This window comes from Montipora capricornis, chromosome 12 (assembly GCF_036669925.1).
Source record: "Montipora capricornis isolate CH-2021 chromosome 12, ASM3666992v2, whole genome shotgun sequence".
NCBI lineage: Eukaryota > Metazoa > Cnidaria > Anthozoa > Scleractinia > Acroporidae > Montipora > Montipora capricornis.
This window is the reverse complement of record NC_090894.1, coordinates 13,726,972-13,751,971: the sequence shown is the minus strand read 5'-3', so window position 1 is coordinate 13,751,971 and position 25,000 is coordinate 13,726,972. Positions and strand designations below refer to the sequence as shown.

Here is a 25,000-nt window from a genome sequence, read left to right as displayed (position 1 = left end):
CCTTTTCATGACCGTGTCAGATGACCTTTCAATCATAAAAAATGGTCTTGGTACAATATGGATGTCAGAAATAGAAAGAGCGCGATGAAATTAGTGAGAATGTGAATTTTGAGGCCACTGACGTTTAGTGCGTGATTTTGGAGCGCAGTTTGAAAGTTTGCAAAATATAAGAGAATTTTGTGCTGGATGGCAAGCTTGCCACACAGCAGCTGTTTTCCATATAAATTTCGGTTAATTTTTAATCATTAAAATCACTGTGTATATAAGCTGCAGTAGGTTCTCAGGGACGGATCTAGGATTTTGGCTAGGGGGGTGCACATGTCAGACGGAAATGCATAGGACGCCCAATCTTTATATGTTAGACAATGTATAACAAACACATGCTTTTAAGAGGGTTAGGGCTGTAGTATGATAAATCTGTAAATGATGAGACAAATAAAAATCTAACTTAATGCAGTTTTTGTCCTTTTAATATCCTCTAGTAGCTTAATTCGCTTTGCCGTTTTTTAGCTAAGCTTACATTACTAGGAAGAATTATGAGTGTAACATGACAGTAATTTCAGGCGCTTGCTTCTTTTGAAGAAATCCTGCTATAAAACTTTGCATTATTATGATTTTCTTCAGCTAGCTTGACGATCGATGGAAAGGTCAAATGGCGGGAAATGGAATGACAATGAGGCTGTGTTAATTGGTGGTTTACGCTGACCACTGCTACGACAGCAAACTGGCGGCGCAAAAGATCTAACTAATTGGCAAGCATTCACTTCTGGCAACATTTTATTCCGCCAAAACTCCCAAATCTAGCGGTTTTAAGGCGCAACGGACCGCTGTCTGTTATTTAGGTTTTTTATTTCGTTTGTAAATTTTAGAATTTTTTAACTAAAACGTTTTTTTTTTTTGGGAACCGAGGGGGGGGGGGGGGGGGGGCTGGGGTGCACGTGCACCCAGTACACCTCCCCTAGATCCGCCCTTGGTTCAGAACTTTGCAGCCAGACTTGTGTTAAGACTGACAAAGTTTGATTATCTTTCAGGGGGCGGATAATCACTTCGATGGTTAAAATTTTCAGACAAAATTCTGTTTATTGATTTTGTTTTCTCTTTTAAATGTATAAATGGAATGGCCCTGGAGTACTTATCTAACAATTTTGTCAAACGCTTTGATATTCATGGCAGGAAACTAGGGGATCTGGAAGCATTGACACTACTGGTTGTAGGTTGCCAATGAGACAAAGAGCATTTTTTATTATCGGGGAATCAATCAATTGCAATGAAATAGTCTTGCTGCAGATCGCAAGTTTGAAAGACCCAAACAGTTTTAAGAAAGGCCTTTTTAAGAATATATTTTATATTAGAACAAATTAGTGTATGTATGCCACTGTCTTTCCTATTTTCTGAGTGGCATTTGTCACTTGACACCCTGTATGTACCTTGTTTCCATCGATCTTCATGACCGGTGTCCATCCTCCAGCTCCGCATCCGAAATCTCCAAAGTGACACAAAACGGAAGTTAGACCGGAGTCCACGTGAAGTGTGGTAAGCACGCTTGTGTTAGATCTGTAAATTGGACGGTTTAGGAATTAACTATACATTCGATAATCGCGTTTTGAAAGGTTGAACACGCGTATTTAAAGCAAATACGTTGTGTTCATAAGGGAGCGTTCACAAAAACTTGTAGGGGGGGGGGGGGGGAGAGAACTGATGATAAATTGGGGGTCCCCCCAAAAAAATAGAGATAAAGGGGGGGGGGGGTGTTTAAAAAATATAAACAGGGGGGGTACGTTAAATTATGAAAACAAAAATGTCGTTAGCCAATGTAAACAAAACTAAACAAAATATAATAATCAAGAGTGTAAAATGGAGTTGACACCCCTACATGACTCTATAACTCCGTTGTGTGTGGTCTGGTTTCCTTTCCTTTGCCATAATTTTGCTCTCTCGAGTACATATTCGACTGAGAATGGACGCCTTCTTTAGGCGCTTCCAGTAAGATTTCATTTAGAAATGGTTTTTGTTCTATGAGACTTTAGATTTAGACCTTCATACTACTGTGTGATATATTTCTTTTATCAACAGTGTTGATAATGTAAATTGACTACCGCACAGGGATTCTAAAAGCTGACGTTTCGAGCGTTAGCCCTTCGTCAGAGTGAATCGAGAAATTATGGGTCGTGTGTAGTGGAGTAGGAGCTATGCTAGTGGTGGTAACATGGCAACGTGAAAAATAGGATACATTAGTTAAATGACGAAAGCGTTCGTTAATACCGTGGGGATTAAGGGTGCCGATTTGGAAGATGAATTTTTGTTCCAGATTCTTGCGGCTATCCGTCGTACCTTGATGTAGGGAAAGGCCGCAGATAACCATGTGTTTTTTGGAGTGGTTAGGGAGATTAAAATAACGAGCGACTGGCTTAGATACATCCTTGTCATTCTTCGGAGTTCGGAGTTCGGAGCGGCAATAAAGAATTTGTTTGTCCGGTATAAGTTTCGTCTGGTACGGTTTGTCAAGTACGTATACGTTTCGTCACCCTCACTTTCCATCCTCATAATCACACAGTCAAAAGTATCATTCTTAATAACTTTAAATTACTCCAAAATGATCCCGAGACTGGTAGAGTCTTTTCGCAAGCTCCAGTTATTTCATTCAAACGCGTTAGTTAGAAGCACGCTCAAAACTAACTAACAACCCGGCACTTTCAAATGCGCGCTCTTACGATGCAAAACTTGTCCTTTCACTCTTAACACTAGCAAAATATCGCGATCTAAGCGATCTGTTAAGATCACCGATCGTTTCACATGTACCTCCGCAAATGTCATTTATTGCATAACCTGTAGGTTATGCAATAAATTATACGTTGGCGAGACAGGTAGATGAATAGGCGACCGATTCCGCGAACACCTTCGCGATGTTGAGAAGAATGACAAGCATGCATCTAAGCCAGTCGCTCGTTGTTTTAATTTCCCTAACCGCTCCAAAAAACACATGGCTATCTGCGGCCTCTCCCTACATCAAGGTACGACGGAAAGCCGCAACAATCTGGAACAAAAATTTATCTTCCAAATCGGCACTCTAAATCCTCACCGTATTAACGAACGCTTTTTTAATTTCATTTAACTAATGTATCCTATTTTTCACGTTGCCATGTTACTACCAAAAGTGTAGCTCCTACTTAGTCCACTATAAAAACTACACACAACCCATAATTCCTCGATTCGCTCTGCTTGTAGAATCCCTGTACGGTGGTCAATCATCCATCAATTCCGTTTATAAAACCAAATTTTTGTACTCTACTTCCCCACCGACGCAGCACAACAGTTTCTTTAGAAACTACTCCCTTCATTCCTTTACTCCCGTAAGTGTTTGATATATAAGTTGTTTAAAACATAAGAAAATGTCACATGTGGTTTTTCTTGGAGCATGCACGTGCAAATTTGGCGCCTTAACCGCTGGACCACACGGCTTCGCCTGTGAATTTACTCGAACCATGTCCTAGTGCAGATCATTGTCGCCGGTCAAGCTGTGTGTGCAAAATTGACTTCTGTTAGTCCTTTCGTGACAACCAGCATTTTATATTGTCAAAAAGAAGAAAGAATACCATGAAATAGCATTTTCAAGTGAACTACATCGGGGAAGAAAATTACTCAGCTGTTTCAGTTGAATAATTGTGACTTGTTACGGTTTCCCTATTATTTTTCCAGAAAAAGGGTTTGCTTTCTATCAACAGGGAAACCGTAACTGAAAGCAAAACGAAACGGCGCCCGAGATATTGAAAAGAAAACTACGTGATTCTGAAATTCATTTATCTCTTGTTCAAACGCTTTCCGGCTTGAAAAACAATGTAAATAAATTTGGTTGTGAAAAAGGAAAGAGGAGATCCCCCGAGTTTTTTGTTTATATTGTTCTCGATCGCGTTTCGTTATGAAAAACTTTCAACTACACTTGAGTGCTGTTTTTTTATCATAATTTATTATGTTTTGTTTTGGTTTTTACGTTGTGTGCATTAAGAATAGCTAAACTATAGTGAGTCATTTTTGTTCTGATTTGAAGGCCTTTGGTTATGCGCGTTTGGTCGCCATAGCAACATAATTTACGGACTTAATGAAACCAAGAGAAAATAAGGGGACAGAGAGGGAGGCACAAGGCGTTGGCCGGGATATGTTATGTCCACGAAAGTTATTTTTAGACGAGCGGAAGTCTGTCTTCTGGGACGTCCGCATGCAGTCTTGCCTCGCTCTCAGGTTCTTAGTGAAAAGAGAAAATGATGGCACACGTGGAAGGCTGATGAATATATATTTTCTTTCAAACATCGGGCCGAGGTTGGCTTGCATGCGGACGTCTCGGAAGACTTCCGCTCGTCTAAAAATAACTTTCGTGGACATGACATATCCCAAGGGCTGGACCGGAAGCCTCCTTCTCTGTCCCCTCATTTTCTCTTGATGAAACTGAACTGCTCTCGTCCAATGAAAATAGAGTGATTTTTCGTCAGTGTTTCGGAAAAGAAATGCAATTCACTTACTTGTCCTGCTCAGTATCAGCTTCGAACAGGGCTTTGCATGAGGCAGCTGAAAGAGAAACAAAAACAGCTAGTTCAACAGCGATTTAACCAGTTTCTTTTCAAAATGGCAGAGGAAAAAACTAATGGTAATAGAAAACAGAAAAACTTGCTGCTACTTGATCAACACTTTCAGCACCAACATGCCATTCAGAAGATCACAGGTACGGACGCAAACTGCTTGGTAACCCCAGCAGCTCGATTTAAAGCGACATCAAATACTGACCTATTTCGCAGTTATCTCCCGTGAAGCCGATCTTACAGTTGCAGCGGAAACCTTTATTTTTCAAGTCTGGTACACATGTACCTCCGTTTTGGCAAGATGAGGAGGCACATTGTGTCTGAAATGGGAAAAAAGTCGTCTTTTATACACTACGGAAAATCGTTTAACTTCGACATAATGACCGAGTTTCGGTTATTCTTTCTGTTTTTCTCGAACTTGTTTTTGGTATTATTTTTTATACACGTCAATCCTTTTACTCGTTGACATGAGCATGCTGAGATACGAGTATTGTCATGTCAAGATTTGATAGCAGTCACGTGATCACAAGTGCTTGGAGAACCGAGCCAAGTTGTTAGCGAAGGCCATGAAATGGTGAACGCCGAGCAGCTAATTATACGTTTCTTGACGCGTAGGTTTTTCACGTGCTGCTGGGTAATTCTTGAAGTACTTGAGTTGCCTTTACAAATAGTGTTTCAACGATCTTAAGGCGACGTTTGTTTTCATTGTGGAAGCAACTCTTCATGTCAGGATACAAACAACCTTCTTCAGACGTTATTCTAAATAAATTATTCACGTTTACAGTGTAAGTTGAACACAGGATAATTGTCTGAGCAACGATGCCCCATTATCCGACTTTGGACACTTCTACATTGTTATAGGAACAACAATTGTTTTGGCCGCCCGGTTCCATATGCGAAATTTAAGGAAGGATACAAATCTCACGTTAAATGAAGCGTGGGTTAATTAGAGACGAAAGGACGAAGTGATCGTCGCACATAACTGGACAATTTAAGCAAAGTAATTGCTTTTTACAGACACCAGAAAAAGTCAGTTTGTTTCAACGGAATACGACCTCGTAACCTCTGAGATGCCGGTGCAATACTCTAACAACTGAGCCATGAAGCCATTCAGTTGAAAGCACCTGCTCCCAACTGAGATAATTTCTTGGATCACTTCTCCCTTTCGTAAATCTCACCTGAACAGAGAAGTGATGCGAAGTTGCGTTGACCCTAAATTCTTCGGGGTCTCTGTATCGATCAGAAGACAGCAACTCGCACCAGAGCTTGCCATCAGCTCCTCTTGATGCAGCCAAGTTGAAAGACAGGCAAGAGGGATGACTCAGACATTGAAATGTGCAGTCAAAGTCATCGGCAACTGTGTGTGTACCAACTCTTGACACATTCAGATAATGCGAGTCGTATTTTACGAACACATCTTGTCGCACATCGGGGTGATACCATGTGTTTAATCCTGTACAAAATGAGACGTGCAAATTTTAGAATTTATTCTGGGGGCGACATTCATATTATATGAATTAAGCTTGAGGGTGCTTAACATTGAGCCAAAAATCCCGGAAATTTTGGTTAAATGCAAATGTAACAGTTACTTTCCGTAGAGCTCGTTTGGAAAATGTGGAGTACCTCCAGAGATACTTCGAACGGAATTTCGGAAATTCCTGTATCATTTTACCGATTCTTGCGTTTCCAGGCCCTTTTTCGTGCGAAATTGAGTGTTGAGCGAAGGTAAGCCCAGGAAAAAAAGGTTTGAAAACGGAACCTTTCAATGGAAGTGTAATTTCACCAGGTGTTGGTCGGTATTTTTGTCAAGGCGTTAGACATTTTTTTAAAAATAAGTTAAAAACGCACCTTTTTCATTTAGCATTTTTATCATAATCTGAAGTTAAGCGCGATAGATCTTTTTCGCCACTATTTTAATTTTGATTATGTATTGCACTCTGTTTTTCATTTCTAATGTGTGCTTTTATTAACTTTTTATAATATCTTACGTTATAAATGTAACCTTTACCTTTTCACTTATTTGATTCTGTAAAGCGCATTTAAAGATTACTTTAGTATGGAATTTGCGCTATATAAATTTATTATTATAATTATTATTATTATTATTATTATTATTATTATTATTATTATTATTATTATTATTATTATTATTATTATTATTATTATTGGAAAATCGCGTACGCAACGGTTACTCCAAGCCGAATTTTCCAACAGATGGTGAGCACCCCTAATCTCTTCGCGAAAGATGCATATTCTATTAAATACTTAATGAAAGTCCGCTCCGGAATTTGATCTCGCTGTTAGTTCATCACTGTCAGTGTGTGAGAGCAAAGCAAACTATAATCGGGAATAATGTGATTTACCATTCTTATAGCACATTTTTCTGTGTAAATATACGTATTTATGGCTACCTTCTTCGTGTATGGTTACTTTTGTGGGTTCTACTCTTCTGTTGGGAGATAAAGCAAGGACTACGACGTACAACGGCTGCAAAAAGGTTATCAAAAAATATTATTTTCCTTTTTTTGCGTTAATTTTTTGATTACTGGAAGCCGTTCGACGTGAAAACCCATAATGATTGTTTTCGGGCGAGAACGGCGAGGAAATGCTCCAAAGTGTAACACGCCTTTGTCATAATTTTGTTCATTAATATTAAAGCTATTGTCTCGTGGTGTTCTCCTAGCAGTCGTCGCTCAGTTTCTGCTTGAGGTCAGTTAATCGATCAAGTCTACTGCATGTTCTTCGTTACTATCTGAGAAGACTGCAGATCATCTAACCCTTTGTAGCGGTCATTTCAAATCCAGCATTTTATTCAGTTATTTCTCCTGGCAGTGACTCCTAAGTTTCCAGGTTCTATGCGGTTGTCTGATGCTATACTTACCGAGGCTCGCGTGGCGGTCTAAGGATTTCAATCTTAATCACACGTTCACAATTTTCGAAAGTTTTCTTTGTTACGAGAAATAGAAGGAAGGCATTTCAGCTTGATTACGTACCCGTCGCGACCAACTCATTTCGTACTGCTACAGAAAAATAAGCAGAGAGGAAGCAAATCCGAATAGCCTGTTTCTAAAAAAACCTAACCGCGAAGAAGAGGTGTTATAGCGCGCAAACCTGGAATCAGTTCTCTCGAGTCACGCCAAAGTACTTCTGAGGAATTGAAAACATTTCTGCTTCTCGATCTCCTGAACTGACTTTGCTTTCGGAACAAAAATGTTGCGCGTCCCCCGTAAACAAGGAAAGAGTCAGTGTTTCTTCAACAATATCACCGAAACATTATTCATTCCTCGTTGTTTTTTCCCCTGTGATTGACCAGAAATTTAAATTTAAGTCATTTATTTAAAAACTAGACTCAGCAACGTGACGTGAAGTTCTATATGTTAAAAAGAGAAAACATTACGTTAATTCTAAAGTTACAAATAAAGAACATAAACAAGGAAAACGAGTTATATAAATTTAGAAAGGCATCTGTTCATATAAACGACTTTTTAAATCTCTCACCTCTTATTCGAGGAAGCTGGTAATCATGTCTTCTTTTTCTTATGACCTTATCCGTTGTGGCGAAGGCGATTTTTGAAGAGGATATTCTTTTGTAGTAGTTATCTTGTTGAACAAGTTGTTCTTGTTGAACAAGTTACAGTTGATATCTTCAAATTAGCTTGGGTGGGATATCCATGTGGAAACGCCTCTTTGCAGAAAGAATTGATTTAATTGACGATACGGAGGCGACATGGAGTAGACTGTTTTGGGAGCTGGATATTCCGTGTTCAAATCTTGCCTTGAAAACTGGATATCCAGTTGGGCTTCAAATTCTAGCGGTGTTGATAAAGCTATTTTACTTGAAGTCAAAACAACATTGAATCATGATGTAAAGCTAGTTATGTTGAGGTGGAAAAAAAAAACGCGGATAAAAGGAGAAGATAACTTACCAATCGCACGATTTCCTTCTCGTATCACAGGAAAAAAAACGAAGAGGAGCAAATAGCATATTACATGCAAGAACATGGCGAGTATAATGAATCCCAAAGATGAATAGCGTGAATATTGCTTTTAGCTTTTCACTGATTAAAATGTTTGCTAAAAAGCAACAAGATAATACCACGCTCATTAAATGCTTGCTTCGTCCTTTATCAACACCCTAACACATGCGCAGTGATTGTCAGACCGAAAACAATTTGTTAAATATTGATGACGACAATCTCATTAGCCAAATTGGGAAACTTCAGCGCCACAGCCTGAACCTTCATAACTCACTTCATTAGTTTAACTTCAGTTATTAAAAGAGTGGGAGAAATTGAAGAAAGTTTGTCGATAATTTGATAGCCGGTTTTAACGAGTCTTACCAACTCCGTGATAAAGTAGTTTAAAAATACGCAAGAACGTTCCCGCCGAAAAATGAAAACAAATTGTTTTGTGAGAACATCTGCTACATTGTCATCTACGTCTGAAGATTCATACTTCCGTAATAAATAATTCTTGAGTTGGAGTGTATTATTTACCTGCCATTAAACTTAAATATAATATTGCTTTTTAAATTTAGCGTTGTAGTCCGTTATCGTATGTCATACGTCAAAATGATATAATTCAGTGATTGGTGTTTGGCGTAAATACCAACAACGTTCAATTAGCAATTAAGTAAGCTGAACATTGCACGTTGGCTCCTCTTCAGTCAACTGATGAGCCTTACCGAAGCAGTATTTCGCCTTTTGTTACTGAAAATAGAAATTTCGACGACGCTCAGGGAAGATTGTCACGATCTTGTGACATTAAAATGGATTTTGATCAGAAAAAAAAAAACAGCAGAATACCTTGCCATTTTTCAAGCGCTTTTCTATGAAGCGTCGGAGATGCGTTTGCAGTGGAAAGAGAGTTTACACGCGTAGTGCTTGGTTGGGTATTTGAGCTGTTCAGTGGACCTTAATAAGCAAGCAACCTATTTTTATTTGATACGCAATCAATGTGCGGCACTTTGTAAATGATGCTAATGGTTAGTGATACTGAGCTGTACCCAGTAAAAGTAAACTAAAGAATGGTTTCATTTGTCGCGCACGCAATACACTCTTTTCTTTTTTTTTTTTTTTTTTTTGGGGGGGGGGGGGGGGGGGGAAGTGTGTTATTCCTTGCGATGTAGTAGAAGAAATTATTTCCTCACTTTTCAGAAATGAACACATTGACTCTAATTGTTCCAGCCGTTTAACGTCCTCTGGTCTTCGAGGAATTCCCAATTGCGAGACTCCCCGTAGCTACAATACTCGTCAAAAATCTTGAAACCCTTGTGGCGGTTTCCCCTTCCCAATGTTGATTTGGGTATCACAGTGGTCTCAGTGCTTCAAAAGAGTGTGGCTCAACATTCGGGAGGGAGAAGGCACATTTCAGTTGGGAAAACATTGTGAAGTAGAAATCTCAGGATTTTTCCAGAAAATTCGAGAGAAACGGTGTCTGTTTCAACGATTTGCGACGAGTATTGTAGATTTAACAACGATTTCGAAAACATGTTGTGAAGAGTAACTTGGGGTGCTTTCCATTTGACAGAACTAAATGGCCAGACTAGAGATTTTGATGGACTAACTCTACAACGCTTTCAAATTACCGGAAAGACACACTTTGAGGTAGAAATATTTACTTCTCCGGCCAGAAGAATGCGAGGACGTATCGATGCAATTGTTCCTTCAAATTGTTGCATTTTCTTTGCAAACAAATACATTTTGAAGTTGCAAAACAATTTCCCAGTACTGAAGGTTGAAAAGGCTGACATATACTTATCTCAGTGTTCGTGCCTTTGCTTTTGTCCTTTACTAAATATCGCTCAGTGTAACGTTCAATTGCCCTGGGAAGGACGCAAAAGGTTCACAATTGAGGACCTCGAAATTCTCAGTATGTAATTCATGGATAAGTACGGGAGTCATGTAAGACAGAGCGACACTAAATTATCACTTAAGCACTGAATTTTCATTTCAAAACAAATTAACAACACTGACAAATGAAATACTTGATTAAACTACAACTGTAAAGGAAACTTTGCTGAAGTCCTTGTTTACACATTGATTCATCAACACACGACCTTACTGAAATTAAAAGGCATCATGCTTTTTACACGGATTGATTACCACCAAAGACTTTAAGACTTTTGGCTTTGATAACGAGCCAGTTATGTTATTAGCCATCAAAATAAAACTGGTAAATTCTTGGGTGCAACGGAGCTAATGATCCCGTACGTTCTCCTGTTTAAATTTCGAATTTTCAAAGAAATATCGGGTTCAAATTTTCAGAGAGTCGTATCTCATTATGCAACGCACTTTCAATATTCATTACTTTGCTCTCGGTTGACGGACTCAAAAACGATAGGCCTGTGCTAATGAGACATTCTCGTTCCCAGGGGCTTTCGCACGCGAAAAGGAAGAACTGGTTTTCGTGCTCAGCCTTTAGCGGCTAAGAGAGCCGGGTGGCTCTGGGGACGAGAATGCTAATGAGGCAAAGAATGTGAACAATGATTTCCCTATTACTTGCAAGAAATAAAGAAACACCAGCAAGTTACTCAATTGTATACTGAGGCCGAACTCAGTCACGGAATGAGTGACGGTCTCGTATATGAGCCCGAGCATTCTAAGAGCTTCACACAAGTCCTCTGCCGTATCGTATAAACTCTTGTTCTTAGGCCATCGTAGCTTGATTAAGAAAATAACACAAACAGCGGTGATAAACATTGTATTCCAAAGCATTTTTATAAAACTTGACGTTTCGTATGTGTGTTGACTAGCATACGAAACGTCAAGTTTTATAAAAATGCGTGGAATACAATGTTTATCACCGCTGTTTGTGTTATTTTCTTAATCGTCTACCGTAGCTTCATCATGAAATATATAATTCAAGAGCTTATCTTGATCAATCAGACCCTTTTACAAAGTTCCCTTGAATAGGTTTCCGATTCAGAATCTATCTTCATTCGTGGATTTGGCCTTTCCTTCGACCAGTGATCTCTCTCTATTTTATGTGCTATGTACTAGTGTGCACTACAAACCTACTGATTCACACAGTTATTTGTTGTATTCATCGTCACATCCATCACATGTCAAGAACTCCATCCCTTATTCTCAATTTCTTAGACTTCGACGTCTATGTAGTGATGACTCCGATTTTTCCAGCAAATCAGAGGAGATGTGCCAGTTCTTCGAAAAACGTGGCTATCCTGTCTCTGTGGTCAAAGCGGGCCATCATCGCGCCCAACAATTTGATCGACAGTCATCACTACAAACGTCACAAAAAGATAAGAATGACAGAATTCCATTCACCCTCACTTTCCATCCTCATAATCACGCAGTAAAAAGCATCATTCTTAGTAATTTTAAATTACTCCAAAATGATCCCGAGACTGGTAGAATCTTTTCGCAACCTCCACTTATTTCATTCAAACGCGACAAAAACGTAGGCAACTTTTTAGTTAGAAGCGCGCTCAAAACTAACGAGCAACCCGGCACTTTCAAATGCGCGCGCTCACGATGCAAAACTTGTCTTTTCATTGTTAACACTAGCAAGTTATCGGGACCTAAGCGATCTGTTAAGATCACCGATCGTTTCACATGTACCTCCGCAAATGTCATTTATTGCATAACCTGCACGTTATGCAATAAATTATACATTGGTGAGACAGGTAGACGACTAGGTGACCGATTCCGCGAACACCTTCGCGATGTTGAGAAGAATGACAAGGATGCATCCAAGCCAGTCGCTCGCCATTTCAATCTGCCTAACCACTCCAAAAAACACATGGCTGTCTGCGGCCTTTCCCTACATCTAGGTACGACGGAAAGCCGCAAGAATCTGGAACAAAAATTCATCTTTCAAATCGGCACCCTTAATCCCCACGGTATTAACGAACGCTTTTCATTTAACTAATATATTCCTATTTTTCACGTTGCCATGTTACCACCAATAGCGTAGCTCCTACTCTACTATAAAAACTACACGTAACCCATAATCCCTCGATTCGCTCTGACGAAGGGCTAACGCTCGAAACGTCAGCTTTTAGAATCTCTGTACGGTGGCCAATTTACATTATCAACTCCGTTGATAAAACCAAATTTTTGTATATCTCTCTATTTTAGTCTTACACACATCAGGATAATCCCAGAAGACGAAGCGGATCCATTACAATGTTGTTACTGAGCAGTTCGATCGGTGCTAGCAAAGTTGGTGGCAAGTACTTGAGATTCATATATGCATGCAGCTTCAGTAGTCTTGCGTAGACCAAGTTCTGTTGTAAGGGAACTGTATATGTCTTGGAATCAAATTCTAACTTCCGAACTCTTCAGACTATGCAAACACGGAAAAAGTCTTCTAATGATTTTCTAAAATAATTATAACGTCCTCTTGGAAAGCGAAGAGCGTGGCGTGACAGCCATGATCATGTACTGTCATACACACACGCCTAAGTGACCAATGAAAGCACGTGTACTGTTTGAGATTTTTATAATACAATATGTGGAACAACGACAACAACAACAACAACAACAACAACAACAACAAAAATGCGGTCACTATGCAGAACTTTTGCGATCCGACGCTTCCTAAGTTCTTATTCAAAAACTCATCCAGAAATAGTTTGGTAACTCTGAGAAATTCCTTTGTGTAAGGTTTTTCAAGACTCTAGAGGGGTTTGAGTTTAAAAAGTCGATCACTGCTTTCCTGATATGGAAGCTTTTCTGTCTTCGGAAATATAGCACTATCTACTTAATTGATTACAGCGTCTAGAAGTCCTTTCGGAAGCAATTTACTGCACCAAAATATATCCCATAGCTTTGATATGCTTGTCATTATGGGCCTCGTTTCTACACGAATTGGTGGGATCATGATAACCTCCAGTGCCAAAGCCGAGTCTTGAGTCACAAGAATCGCACTGGGCTCCGTTGTTACGAGTAACGACAATTCTTGCTTTGGAGCTTCCGGTAGAGCTACACTGAACATTAAACCCCTCAACAAGACAAGCACCTGTTTGTAAGGAAGCTTGTGGGCCAATTGGCTTCTTCCATTCAGCCAGACCAAGTGGTACGTTACGATATTGCCCATCGGCAATCAGTGATAGAGTGAATGAGCGCTCACCTGCTTTTCTTAATGACGACGAAATTTGGATATTGTTCGGCAGAGATCTTCATACCGAGACATATCTTGTTGAAGGGTGTGTTCCAGTAATACAATATGTGGAACAGATGAGTATTAACCAAATGCACCATGCAGAACCATCATTGACAATTTTGCGATCCGAAACTTACTAACTTCTTATTCAAAACTGACTGGTCCAGAAATAGCTTGGCCATTCTCAGAAAGTTCCTTTTTAAAATCAACTTTGTTTAACAATTGTTCACTAACGATAATATTAATAGGGACCTTAAGCAAGGACGACGACGACGGCTACGAGAACGTTGTCTAAAAAATTTTATTTCCCGCTATTGTAATAATTTTGCGATTACTCCAAGTTGCTCAGCATGGCGAATATGAATCCACATTCCAATAATAAAATTGGTAAGAACGGTGCTGATATTTAGAGAGAAAACTGAAAATTCATCGTCAAGTGCTCTCGTCCTCCACATGACCTCAAATTTGATCATTTCACGTCGTTGTCAAGACAAGAACGGCAAAGAAATGTATCAAAATGTAAAACGCACGTGCAGGGCGTGCAGAACTATTGCTTTTCCTAATTAAACCTATTGTTATGTAGCGTTCTCGTAGTCGTCGTGGTCCTCCTTGCTTAAGGTCGCTATTGTTTGACAATGTCATAGCATAAAAAAATTGAGCGAAAGCGAATTGTTACGGAGCGCTGTTGGGGCGGGGGGATGATAGGATAGGGTCGTACCTCTTGTTGAACACTATATTTTATTAGGGAGCTTAAGATCTACGACGACGACGTCGTCGAAAACGCCAGAAAACAATGATCTCATTGGTTAAAAGCGCCTAAATAATCGTGCTGCACGTGCGGCACGGATTTTAGCTCATATTTTTGCGGTTCTCTGCCTGACGACAACGTGAAATCACTGAATTTTAGGTTTTGACGACAACGTTAGCATGCAACAGAGAATCTTTCATTCTCTATTTTCAGTCAGAAACCGCTCGTACCAATTTATTTTTAGGATACTTCGCCCACATTGTACGACGTGAACAAGATGGAATAATCGCGAAAGACTTTTACTAGAGAAAAGTTCTATTTTGAGGTGACGTTTTCGTCGACGTCGCCGTCGTAGATCTTAAGCTCCCTATTGCCTGTATAGTGTCGTACTTCCTATTGTTTTCTGTGCTAAATCCATTGATACCTTTGTTCGTTCTATTGTGCTTTTGGCCAATACTGAAGCCCGTTTCAATGAGATACGACACGACAAAGTAATCATTTGTTTTACTCAAACAATTATGTGATTTCAGCTGCTTCAATAGCTGAGTGGGAACTTACTCATTCCTATACTGGTGCGATGGCTGGAATTCGAGGCGCCGTTTCAAACTCTGCAATTCATTAAACTCTACAAGAAAAGTTGTTGTTATTTCTTTGTGTTTCAGTTTTCATGCAGCAAAATATCCAAATTAAAATGAAAGAAAATTTTCATGAGCGAGCAGCGCTTTTCCAGCATTCAACTCGGATTTATCAGCGATCCTGGATAAGCCTTGAAAACAACCGGAAGGGAGGGGAACTATCGCTTTCATATTGTTGAAGAAAATATATCTGAGGTCGCTTTGTATTTGCATTTGGGATTTCAAACGCAGCTATTACGAAGGCTCTGAGGGACAGTCTGCAAAACAATGGTCACAATGAAATATGGACCTCAAACGCAATGGCGCTCCGTGATATTCGATATTAGGGCCCCTTGCATGGTAAAACCAGGAGCGTGTTCTTGGCATCCTGGAACACATGGAACAATAATTAAGTATAGTACGATCGTCCGTTGAGTTTAGTCCTGAGAAGATGACATTGACTGACGTTTCGACAACCTCAGCGATAGTCATCTTCAGAGTCAAGTGTCACTTGACTCTGAAGATGACTTCCGCTCAGGTTGTCGACTGAACGACTTCAACCAAAGGCAAATCTGTGTTTCTTAAAATCGTCGATACATCAGGACAGTTTGACACCGCCAGCTCTCTTCCCCAGTACTGTCATGGCGCGGTTGTCGTGTTTGACGTCACTTCGTGGGATTCGCCTGTGAACGTACGCCGGTAGGTGGCAATGGTTCGCGAAAAATGCAGTCGTGACATGCCGATTATTCTCGTGGGGAACAAAAGAGATTGCGGAGCCCGCAGGTAAATACCGAAACAGCCAAAAACGTGCGCGACGAGTTTGACCTGTTTTACATTGAAGTTAGAGCTAAAACTGGAGTCAGTCAACATTGACGAGACGTTTTCGTACTGACAGAACAGCTTATGCAACGGAGGGACCTGCAAACATGGAGTGGCGCCTCTTCTGTGGCCAGTGTCGTTTATCAACTGCCTTAAACGTCCGCTCTTCGCGATTACAAGCCAACTGCCTTCCGCTCTTTGCAATTACGAGCCAGCAGCGATGTTCACTTTAAAGGAGCCTACTTCGTGAAGAAGAATACGAAGAGACCCTGATAGTATTAGTCTGGTTGCCACGACGGCAGATGGAAACCCCAAGAAAGCTACTAAATACTCTTCCACTGCTTATAATAAGAAGCAAAGGAAATGGTAGTGCTGTTCATAATTCAACTTTTAATTACGACCCGGAAACAGTAATTACAAAGACATGTTTGATTATTCCAAAGTATCGAATATTAATTTGTCACTTCCGAACTCTCCAGAGCCTAAGTAGTAGATCAATTTACTATTAATTTCTTACGCGGTAATCAACGCTGCATGATTTAAGTCGTCTTGTTCCCTAACTTATCTTTTCATCATTGTCTTGTTGCAGCAGTTAATTTCAAATTTGATTATTCCACTGAGTGTCAAATAGGAAACTTCACAACCTCGGTTTCAAAGCGAGGCTAAGTGCATTAGTTATATGATGGTCATAACCTGATCCCAACGCTCGGGGGGCTGGGAGAATTCGAGGCAGCTATGCAAACCCGAGACGCAGTCATGTTTATATACTCATGCAAACTCATCTATTGACCAATGAAAGCACGCGTACTATCTTAAGACGACTGCTGTGGCAACGACAACGCCACAAAAGTTGATTGGTTAAGAAAGGAAATTTCGTGCCTTTCTTTGCCGTACTCCATAAAAGCAACGTGAAATCCCCAAATTGTAGGTTTTGATGACAACGTGAGCGTAAAACAATGGACCATTCAGTTTCCTGATTGTTTTTTTTTTAACTTTAAAACCGTTCGTACCCATCTACTTACAGGATAGTTTGCCCGTATTTTTTAAGGTGAACAAGACCGAATAACCGCGCGAAATACTTGAGACCGTAAGCACTAAGTTATATTTTGGAGTAACGTTTTCGATCATCGTTTTCCTTGCTAAACTACCTATGTCATAATACAATATGTGAAACAGATGAGTATTAACCATACAGTCACCATGCAGAACCATCATTGTAATTTTTGCGATCTGAAATTTATTAACTTGTTCTTCCAAACTGACTCTTCCAGAAATAGCTTGGCCAATCTGAGAAAGTTCCTTTTTGAAACCAACTTTGTTTAACAGTTGTTCACTAACGATAATGTCTTCTTTTGTGTGTACTGAGAAACGTTTCGTTACCGTTAGGTTTTTGAAGGCTCTACTAGAGGTTTCCTTTAAAAAAAAAATTAGATCGCTGCCATTCGGTGCTGATAAGGTTAAGTGTTTCTATCCTAGTAAATAGCACTGTCTACTTAAATGATCACAGGGTGTAGCAGTCCCTGAAGAGACAACTTACTGCACCAAAATATATCCCATAGCTTTGATACTCTTGTCACCGTTGTCACCTACGTACTGGGCCTCGTTTCCACACGAACTGGTGGTGTCGTACTGACCTCCAGTGCCAAAGCCAAGCCTTGAGTCACAATAATCACACTCGTTGGCGTCGTTACGAACAACGCCAATTCTTGCTTTGGAGTGGCTGGTAGAGCTACACAGAACATTAAACCCCTCCTTTAGACAACTTGTTTGTAAGGAAGCCTGTGGACCAATTAGCTTCTTCCATTCAGCCAGGCCAAGTTTTACGTTGCGATATTGCCCATCGGCAATCAGCGAATAGAGAGAATCAGCCGATCTGTTAATGACAACGAAATTTGGGTGTTGTGCGGCAGAGATCTTCATACCGAGACAGATCTTGTTGAAGGATGTGTTCCAGTAAGTTGGTAACTTTGTTTCTTGTATGTCGAACCCAGTCTGTCCTCCAGGAAGGTTGTAGGATGTCTTGTAGCTCCAAAAACTCGAATCTTAGAGGTATGTTTGCTGTACAAAAACAAGGAATGAAGCTCTAACAAAAAGGATCAGACATTCAAGCTACGTTTTAGTAATCATGGCCGGTTGAAATGGCGTGTTTGGAGTACGTTAACTCTGGAGGGATCATTTCATTCGGGGCTTCGCATATCTGCTGCCTGTATTAGCGACCAGCGACAACATTAGCCAGGGGAGGATCTAGGGGGAGGGTGCAGGGAGCCTTGCGATTCATGGAATTATAAAGGCAGGTTGGAGTAAATCACAATATAATACCTCCTTTGGTCTGCTTCCCATTTTCTCTTATTGCTCAAGAAATTTCTATTTTTTCCTATTTTTGGGGTTTTACTTAGTGTAGGGGAACATTTTGAAATATTTGAGATAAAGTTCTTAATAAATTTGATAAATTCTTTTTTAAAAAAAAGAAACCTTTTCGCCGAAAAAAAAAAACCACAGCCTGTTTGAATGATAACCTTGTGAAACCAAGAGAAAATGAGGGGCCAGAGAGGGAGGCTCAAGGCGTTGGCCGGGATATGTTATGTCCACGAAAGTTATTTTTAGACGAGCGGAAGTCTTTGTTCTAGCGGACGTCTGTCTTCTGAGACGTCCGCATGCAGTCTTGCCTCGCTCTCAGGTTCTTAGTGAAAAGAGAAAATGATGGCGCACGTGGAAGGCTGATGAATATATATTTTCTTTCAAACATCGGACCGAGGTTGGCCTGCATGCGGACATCTTGGAAGACTTCCGCTCGTCTAAAAATAACTTTCGTGGACATGACATATCCCAAGGGCTGGACCGGGAGCCTCCTTCTCTGTTCCCTCATTTTCTCTTGCTGAAACTCATGCCCAAACATTTTCCATTTTTCTGGTAGCATATAGAAGAGTCTGGCAGATCATTTCCGTGCTTGTGCAGTTGCCATGTGTAATTAAGAAGGCAAGTAATTCAATCCAATTTCTATCTCTTTGTTTTCGAACAATGGTTGTTTTTTTAATATACCATGTCTTTAAAAACAGTTGTATCTTTGTCTTTATAGCAATATTTTATTCAAAAAAAGTTCAAATATTTTTCAGCCTTATGCGTTTTGTGATAGCTGTTAGAGTGGTAACCATTACAAACAAATTCGTGTTTACACACCGCATGATTGTTCGGATATAGTTAACGTGTTAACCTACTTTATGTCCAAAAAAGATCAAGGTGTAATTTTAGATGCGGTAACTTTAAATAAACTTTTAAACATAAGAAAATTTAATTCAGCTTCTGAAGTGCTTAACGAAAGTTGACTGCGCATGACTTAAATTCACGGGAATTTCTGGCTAGTGGGCCGGCCTTTTCATGACCGTGTCAGATGACCTTTCAATCATAAAAATGGTCTTGGTACAATATAGATGTCAGAAATAGAAAGAGCGCGATGAAATTAGTGAGAAGGTGAATTTTGAGGCCACTGACGTTTAGTGCGTGATTTTGGAGCGCAGTTTGAAAGTTTGCAAAATGTAAGAGAATTTTGTGCTGGATGGCAAGCTTGCCACACAGCAGTTGTTTTCCATATAAATTTCAGTTAATTTTTAATCATTAAAATCACTGTATACATAAGCTGCAGTAGGTTCACAAGGGCGGGTCTGGGATTTTGGCTAAGGGGTGCACATGTCAGACGAAAATGCACAGGACGCCCAATCTTTATATGTTAGACAATGTATAACACATGCTTTTAAGAGGGTTAGGGCTGTAGTATGATAAATCTGTCAATGATGAGACAAATAAAAATCTAACTTAATGCAGTTTTTGTCCTTTTAATATCCTCTAGCAGCTTAATTCGCTTTGCCGTTTTTTAGCTTACATTACTAGGAAGAATTATGAGTGTAACATGACAGTAATTTCAGGCGCTTGCGTCTTTTGAAAAAATCCTGCTACAGAACTTTGCATTATTATGATTTTCTTCAGCTAGCTTGACGATCGATGGAAAGGTCAAATGGCGGAAAATGGAATGACAATGAGGCTGTGTTAATTAATGGTTTACGCTGACCACTGCTACGAAAGCAAACTGGCGGCGCAAAAGATCTAACTAATTGGCAAGCATTCAGTTCTGGCACCATTTTATTCCGCCAAAACCCCGAAAACTAGCGGTTTTAAGGCGCAACGGACCGCTGTCTGTTATTTAGGTTTTTTATTTCGTTTGTAAATTTTTTAACTAAAACGTTTTTTTTTTTTTGGGAACCGACCGGGGGGGGGGGGGGGTGCACGTGCACCCAGTGCACCACCCCTAGATCCGCCCTTGGTTCAAAACTTTGCAGCCAGACTTGTGTTAAGACTGACAAAGTTTGATTATATTTCAGAGGGCCGATAATCACTTCGATGGTTAAAATTTTCAGACAAAATTCTGTTTATTGATTTTGTTTTAGCTTTTAAATGTATGAATGGAATGGCCCTGGAGTACTTATCTAACTATTTTGTCAAACGCTTTCATATATTCATGGCAGGAAACTAGGGGATCTGGAAGCATTGACACTACTGATTGTAGGTTGCCAATGAGACAAAGAGCTTTCTTTATTATCGGGGAATCAATCAATTGCAATGAAATTGTCTTGCTGCAGATCGCAAGTTTGAAAGACCCAAACAGTTTTAAGAAAGGCCTTTTTAAGAATATATTTTATATTAGAACAAATTAGTGTATGTATGCCACTGTCTTTCCTATTTTCTGAGTGGCATTTGTCACTTGACGCCCCGTATGTACCTTGTTTCCATCGATCTTCATGACCGGTGTCCATCCTCCAGCTCCGCATCCGAAATCTCCAAAGTGACACAAAACGGAAGTTAGACCGGAGTCCACGTGAAGTGTGGTAAGCACGCTTGTGTTAAATCTGTAAATTGGACGGTTTAGGAATTAACTATGCATTCGATAATCGCGTTTTGAAAGGTTGAACACGCGTATTTAAAGCAAATACGTTGTGTTCATAAGGGAGCGTTCACAAAAACTTGTTGGGGGGCGGGGGGGGGGTGTTTGAAAAATATAAACAGGGGGGGTACGTTACATTATGAAAACAAAAATGTCCTTAGCCAATGTAAACAAAACTAAACAAAATATAATAGTCAAGAGTGTAAAATGGAGTTGACACCCCTACATGACTCTATAACTCCGTTGTGTGTGGTCTGGTTTCCTTTCCTTTGCCATAATTTTGCTCTCTCGAGTACATATTCGAATGGACGCCTTCTTTAGGCGCTTCCCGTAAGATTTCATTTAGCAATGGTTTGTTCTATGAGACTTTAGATTTAGACCTTCATACTACTGTGTGATATATTTCTTTCATCAACGGAGTTGATAATGTAAGTTTACCACCGCACAGGGATTCTAAAAGCTGACGTTTCGAGCGTTAGCCCTTCGTCAGAGCGAATCGAGAAATTATGGGTTGTGTGTAGTTTTTATAGTGGAGTAGGAGCTACGCTAGTGGTGGTAACATGACAACGTGAAAAATAGGATACATTAGTTAAATGAAAAGCGTTCGTTAATACCGTGGGGATTAAGGGTGCCGATTTGGAAGATGAATTTATGTTCCAGATTCTTGCGGCTTTCCGTCGTACCTTGCTGTAGGAAAAGGCCGCAGATAGCCATGTGTTTTTTGGAGTGGTTAGGGAGATTAAAATAACGAGTGACTGGCTTAGATACATCCTTGTCATTCTTCGGAGTTCGGAGCGGCAATAAAGAATTTGTTTGTCCGGTATAAGTTTCGTCAGGTACGTTTGTCAAGTACATTTCGTCACCCTCACTTTCCATCCTCATAATTACGCAGTCAAAAGTATCATTCTTAATAACTTTAAATTACTCCAAAATGATCCCGAGACTGGTAGAATCTTTTCGCAAACTCCAGTTATTTCATTCAAACGCGTTAGTTAGAAGCGCGCTCAAAAGTAACTAACAACCCGGCACTTTCAAATGCGCGCTCTTATGATGCAAAACTTGTCCTTTCACTCTTAACACTAGCAAAATATCGGGATCTAAGCGATCTGTTAAGACCACCGATTGTTTCACATGTACCTCAGCAAATGCCATTTATTGCATAACCTGTAGGTTATGCAATAAATTATACATTGGCGAGACAGGTAGATGAATAGGCGACCGATTCCGCGAACACCTTCGCGATGTTGAGAAGACTGACAAGGATGCATCTAAGCCAGTCGCTCGTTATTTTAATCTCCCTAACCACTCCAAAAAACACATGGCTATCTGCGGCCTTTCCCTACATCATGGTACGACGGAAAGCCGCAAGAATTTGGAACAAAAATTCATCTTCCAAATCGGCACTCTTAATCCTCACCGTATCAACGAACGCTTTTCATTTAACTAATGTCTCCTATTTTTCACTTTGCCATGTTACTACCAAAAGCGTAGCTCCTACTCCAGTATAAAAACTACACACAACCCATAATTCCTCGATTCGCTCTGACGAAGGCCTAACCCTCGAAACGTCAGCTTGTAGAATCCCTGTACGGTGGTCAATTCACATTTACCAATTCCGTTAATAAAACCAAATTTTTGTACTCTACTTCCCCACCGATGCAGCACAACAGTTTCTTTAGAAACTACTTCCTTCATTCCTTTACTCCCGTAAGTGTTTGATATATAAGTTGTTTAAAACATAAGAAAATGTCACACGTGGTTTTTCTTGGAGCATGCGCGTGCAAATTTGGCGCCTTAACCGCTGGACCACACGGCTTCGCCTGTGAATTTACTCGAACCATGTCCTAGTGCAGATCATTGTCGCCGGTCAAGCTGTGTTTGCAAAATTGAATTCTGTTAGTCCTTTCGTGACAACCAGCATTTTATATTGTCAAAAAAGAAGAAAGAATACCATGAAATAGCATTTTCAAGTGAACTACATTGGGGAAGAAAATTACTCAGTTGTTTCAGTTGAATAATTGTGACTTGTTACGGTTTCCCTATTATTTTTCCAGAAAAAGGGTTTGCTTTGTATCAAAAGGGAAACCGTAACTGAAAGCAAAACGAAGCGGTGCCAGAGATATTGAAAAGAAAACTACGCGATTCTGAAATTCATTTATCTCTTGTTCAAACGCTTTCCGGCTTGAAAAACAATGTAAATAAATTTGGTTGTGAAAAAGGAAAGAGGAGATCCCCCGAGTTTTTTGTTTATATTGTTCTCGATCGCGTTTCGTTATGAAAAACTTTCAACTACACTTCAGTGCTGTTTTTTTATCATAATTTATTATGTTTTGTTTTGGTTTTTACGTTGTGTGCATTAAGAATAGCTAAACTATAGTCGGTCATTTTTGTTCTGATTTGAAGGCCTTTGGTTATGCGCGTTTGGTCGCCACAGCAACATAATTTACGGACTTAATGAAACCAAGAGAAAATAAGCTTTTCTCTTGATGAAACTGAACTGCTCTCGTCCAATGAAAATAAAGTGATTTTTCGCCAGTGTTTCGGAAAAGAAATGCAATTCACTTACTTGTCCTGCTCAGTATCAGCTTCGAACAGGGCTTTGCATGAGGCAGCTGAAAGAGAAACAAAAACAGCTAGTTCAACAGCGATTTAACCAGTTTCTTTTCAAAATGGCAGAGGAAAAAACTAATGGTAATAGAAAACAGAAAAATTTGCTGCTACTTGATGAAACACTTTCAGCACCAACATGCCATTCAGAAGATCACAGGTACGGATGCAAACTGCTTGGTAACCTCAGCAGCTCGATTTAAAGCGACATCAAATACTGACCTATTTCGCAGTTATCTCCCGTGAAGCCGATCTTACAGTTGCAGCGGAAAGCTTTATTTTTCAAGTCTGGTACACATGTACCTCCGTTTTGGCAAGATGAGGAGGCACATTGTGTGAAATGGGAAATAAAATCGTCTTTTATACATTACCGAAAATCGTTTAACTTCGACATAATGACCGAGTTTCGGTTATTCTTTCTGTTTTTCTCGAACTTGTTTTTGTTATTATTTTTTAATACACATCAATCCTTTTACTCGTTGACATGAGCATGCTGAGATACGAGTATTGTCATGCCAAGATTTGATATCAGTCGCGTGGTCACAAGTGCTTGGAGAACCGAGCCAAGTTGTTAGCGAATGCCATGAAATGGTGGACGTCGAGCAGCTAATTATACGTTTCTTGACGTGTAGGTTTTTCACGTGCTGCTGGGTAATTCTTGAAGTACTTGTGTTGCTTTTACAAATGATGTTTCAACGATCTTAACGCAACGTTTGTTTTCATTGTGGAAGCAAATCTTCATGTCAGGATACAAACAACCTTCTTCAGACGTTATTGTAAATAAATTATTCACGTTTGCAGTGTAAGTTGAACACACGATAATTGTCTGAGCAACGATGCCCCATTATCCGACTTTCGACACTTCTACATTGTTATAGGAACAACAATTGTTTTGGCCGCCCGGTTCCATATGCGAAATTTAAGCAAGGATACAAAACTTACGTTAAATGAAGCGTGGGTTAATTAGAGGCGAAAGGACGAAGTGATCGTCGCACATGACTGGACAATTTAAGCAAATTAATTGTCTTTTACAGACACCTGAAAAAGTCAGTTGGTTTCAACGGGATACGACCTCGTGACCTCTGAGATGCTGGTGCAATGCTCTAACAACTGAGCCATGAAGCCATTAAGTTGAAAGCACCTGCTCCCAGCTGAGATAATTTCTTGGATCACTTCTCCCTTTCGTAAATCTCACCTGAACAGAGAAGTGAAGTTGCGACGTTGCGAAGTTGCGTTAACCCTAAATTCTTCGGGGGCTCTGTATTGATCAGAAGACAGCAACTCGCAGCAGAGCTTGTCATCAGCTCCTCTTGATGCAGCCATGTTGAAAGACAGGCAAGAGGGATGACAGACATTCAAAAGTGCAGTCAAAGACATCGGCAACCGTGTGTGTACCAACTCTTGGCACATTCAGATAATGCGAGTCGTCTCTTACAAACACATCTTGTGGCACATGTGGGTGATACTATGTGTTTAATCCTGTACCACGTGACAGCATGCAAATTTTAGAATTAATAATTCTGGGGGCAACATTCATATCATATGAATTAAGTTCGAGGGCATACCATTCAGTCAAAAGTCC

General features: G+C 40.0%; 1 protein-coding gene and 1 pseudogene across 1 annotated transcript in view; both read right to left on the bottom strand.

The window, feature by feature from the left end:
* Positions 1-8,919, bottom strand: part of LOC138027901 (uncharacterized) — a 13,926-nt gene extending 5,007 nt beyond the window's left edge. Inside the window, exons 1-5 of the mRNA XM_068875521.1 lie at positions 8,498-8,919; positions 5,750-6,024; positions 4,777-4,891; positions 4,515-4,560; positions 1,428-1,554 (exon numbers count right to left, since the gene is read on the bottom strand). Coding sequence (XP_068731622.1) covers positions 1,428-1,554; positions 4,515-4,560; positions 4,777-4,891; positions 5,750-6,024; positions 8,498-8,573 — 639 coding nt within the window. The 5' untranslated portion in view covers positions 8,574-8,919. The remainder of the gene's footprint in view (positions 1-1,427; positions 1,555-4,514; positions 4,561-4,776; positions 4,892-5,749; positions 6,025-8,497) is intronic.
* Positions 8,920-17,410: 8,491 nt separating this feature from the next.
* Positions 17,411-24,773, bottom strand: LOC138027411 (uncharacterized; annotated as a pseudogene).
* Positions 24,774-25,000: the final 227 nt, after the last annotated feature.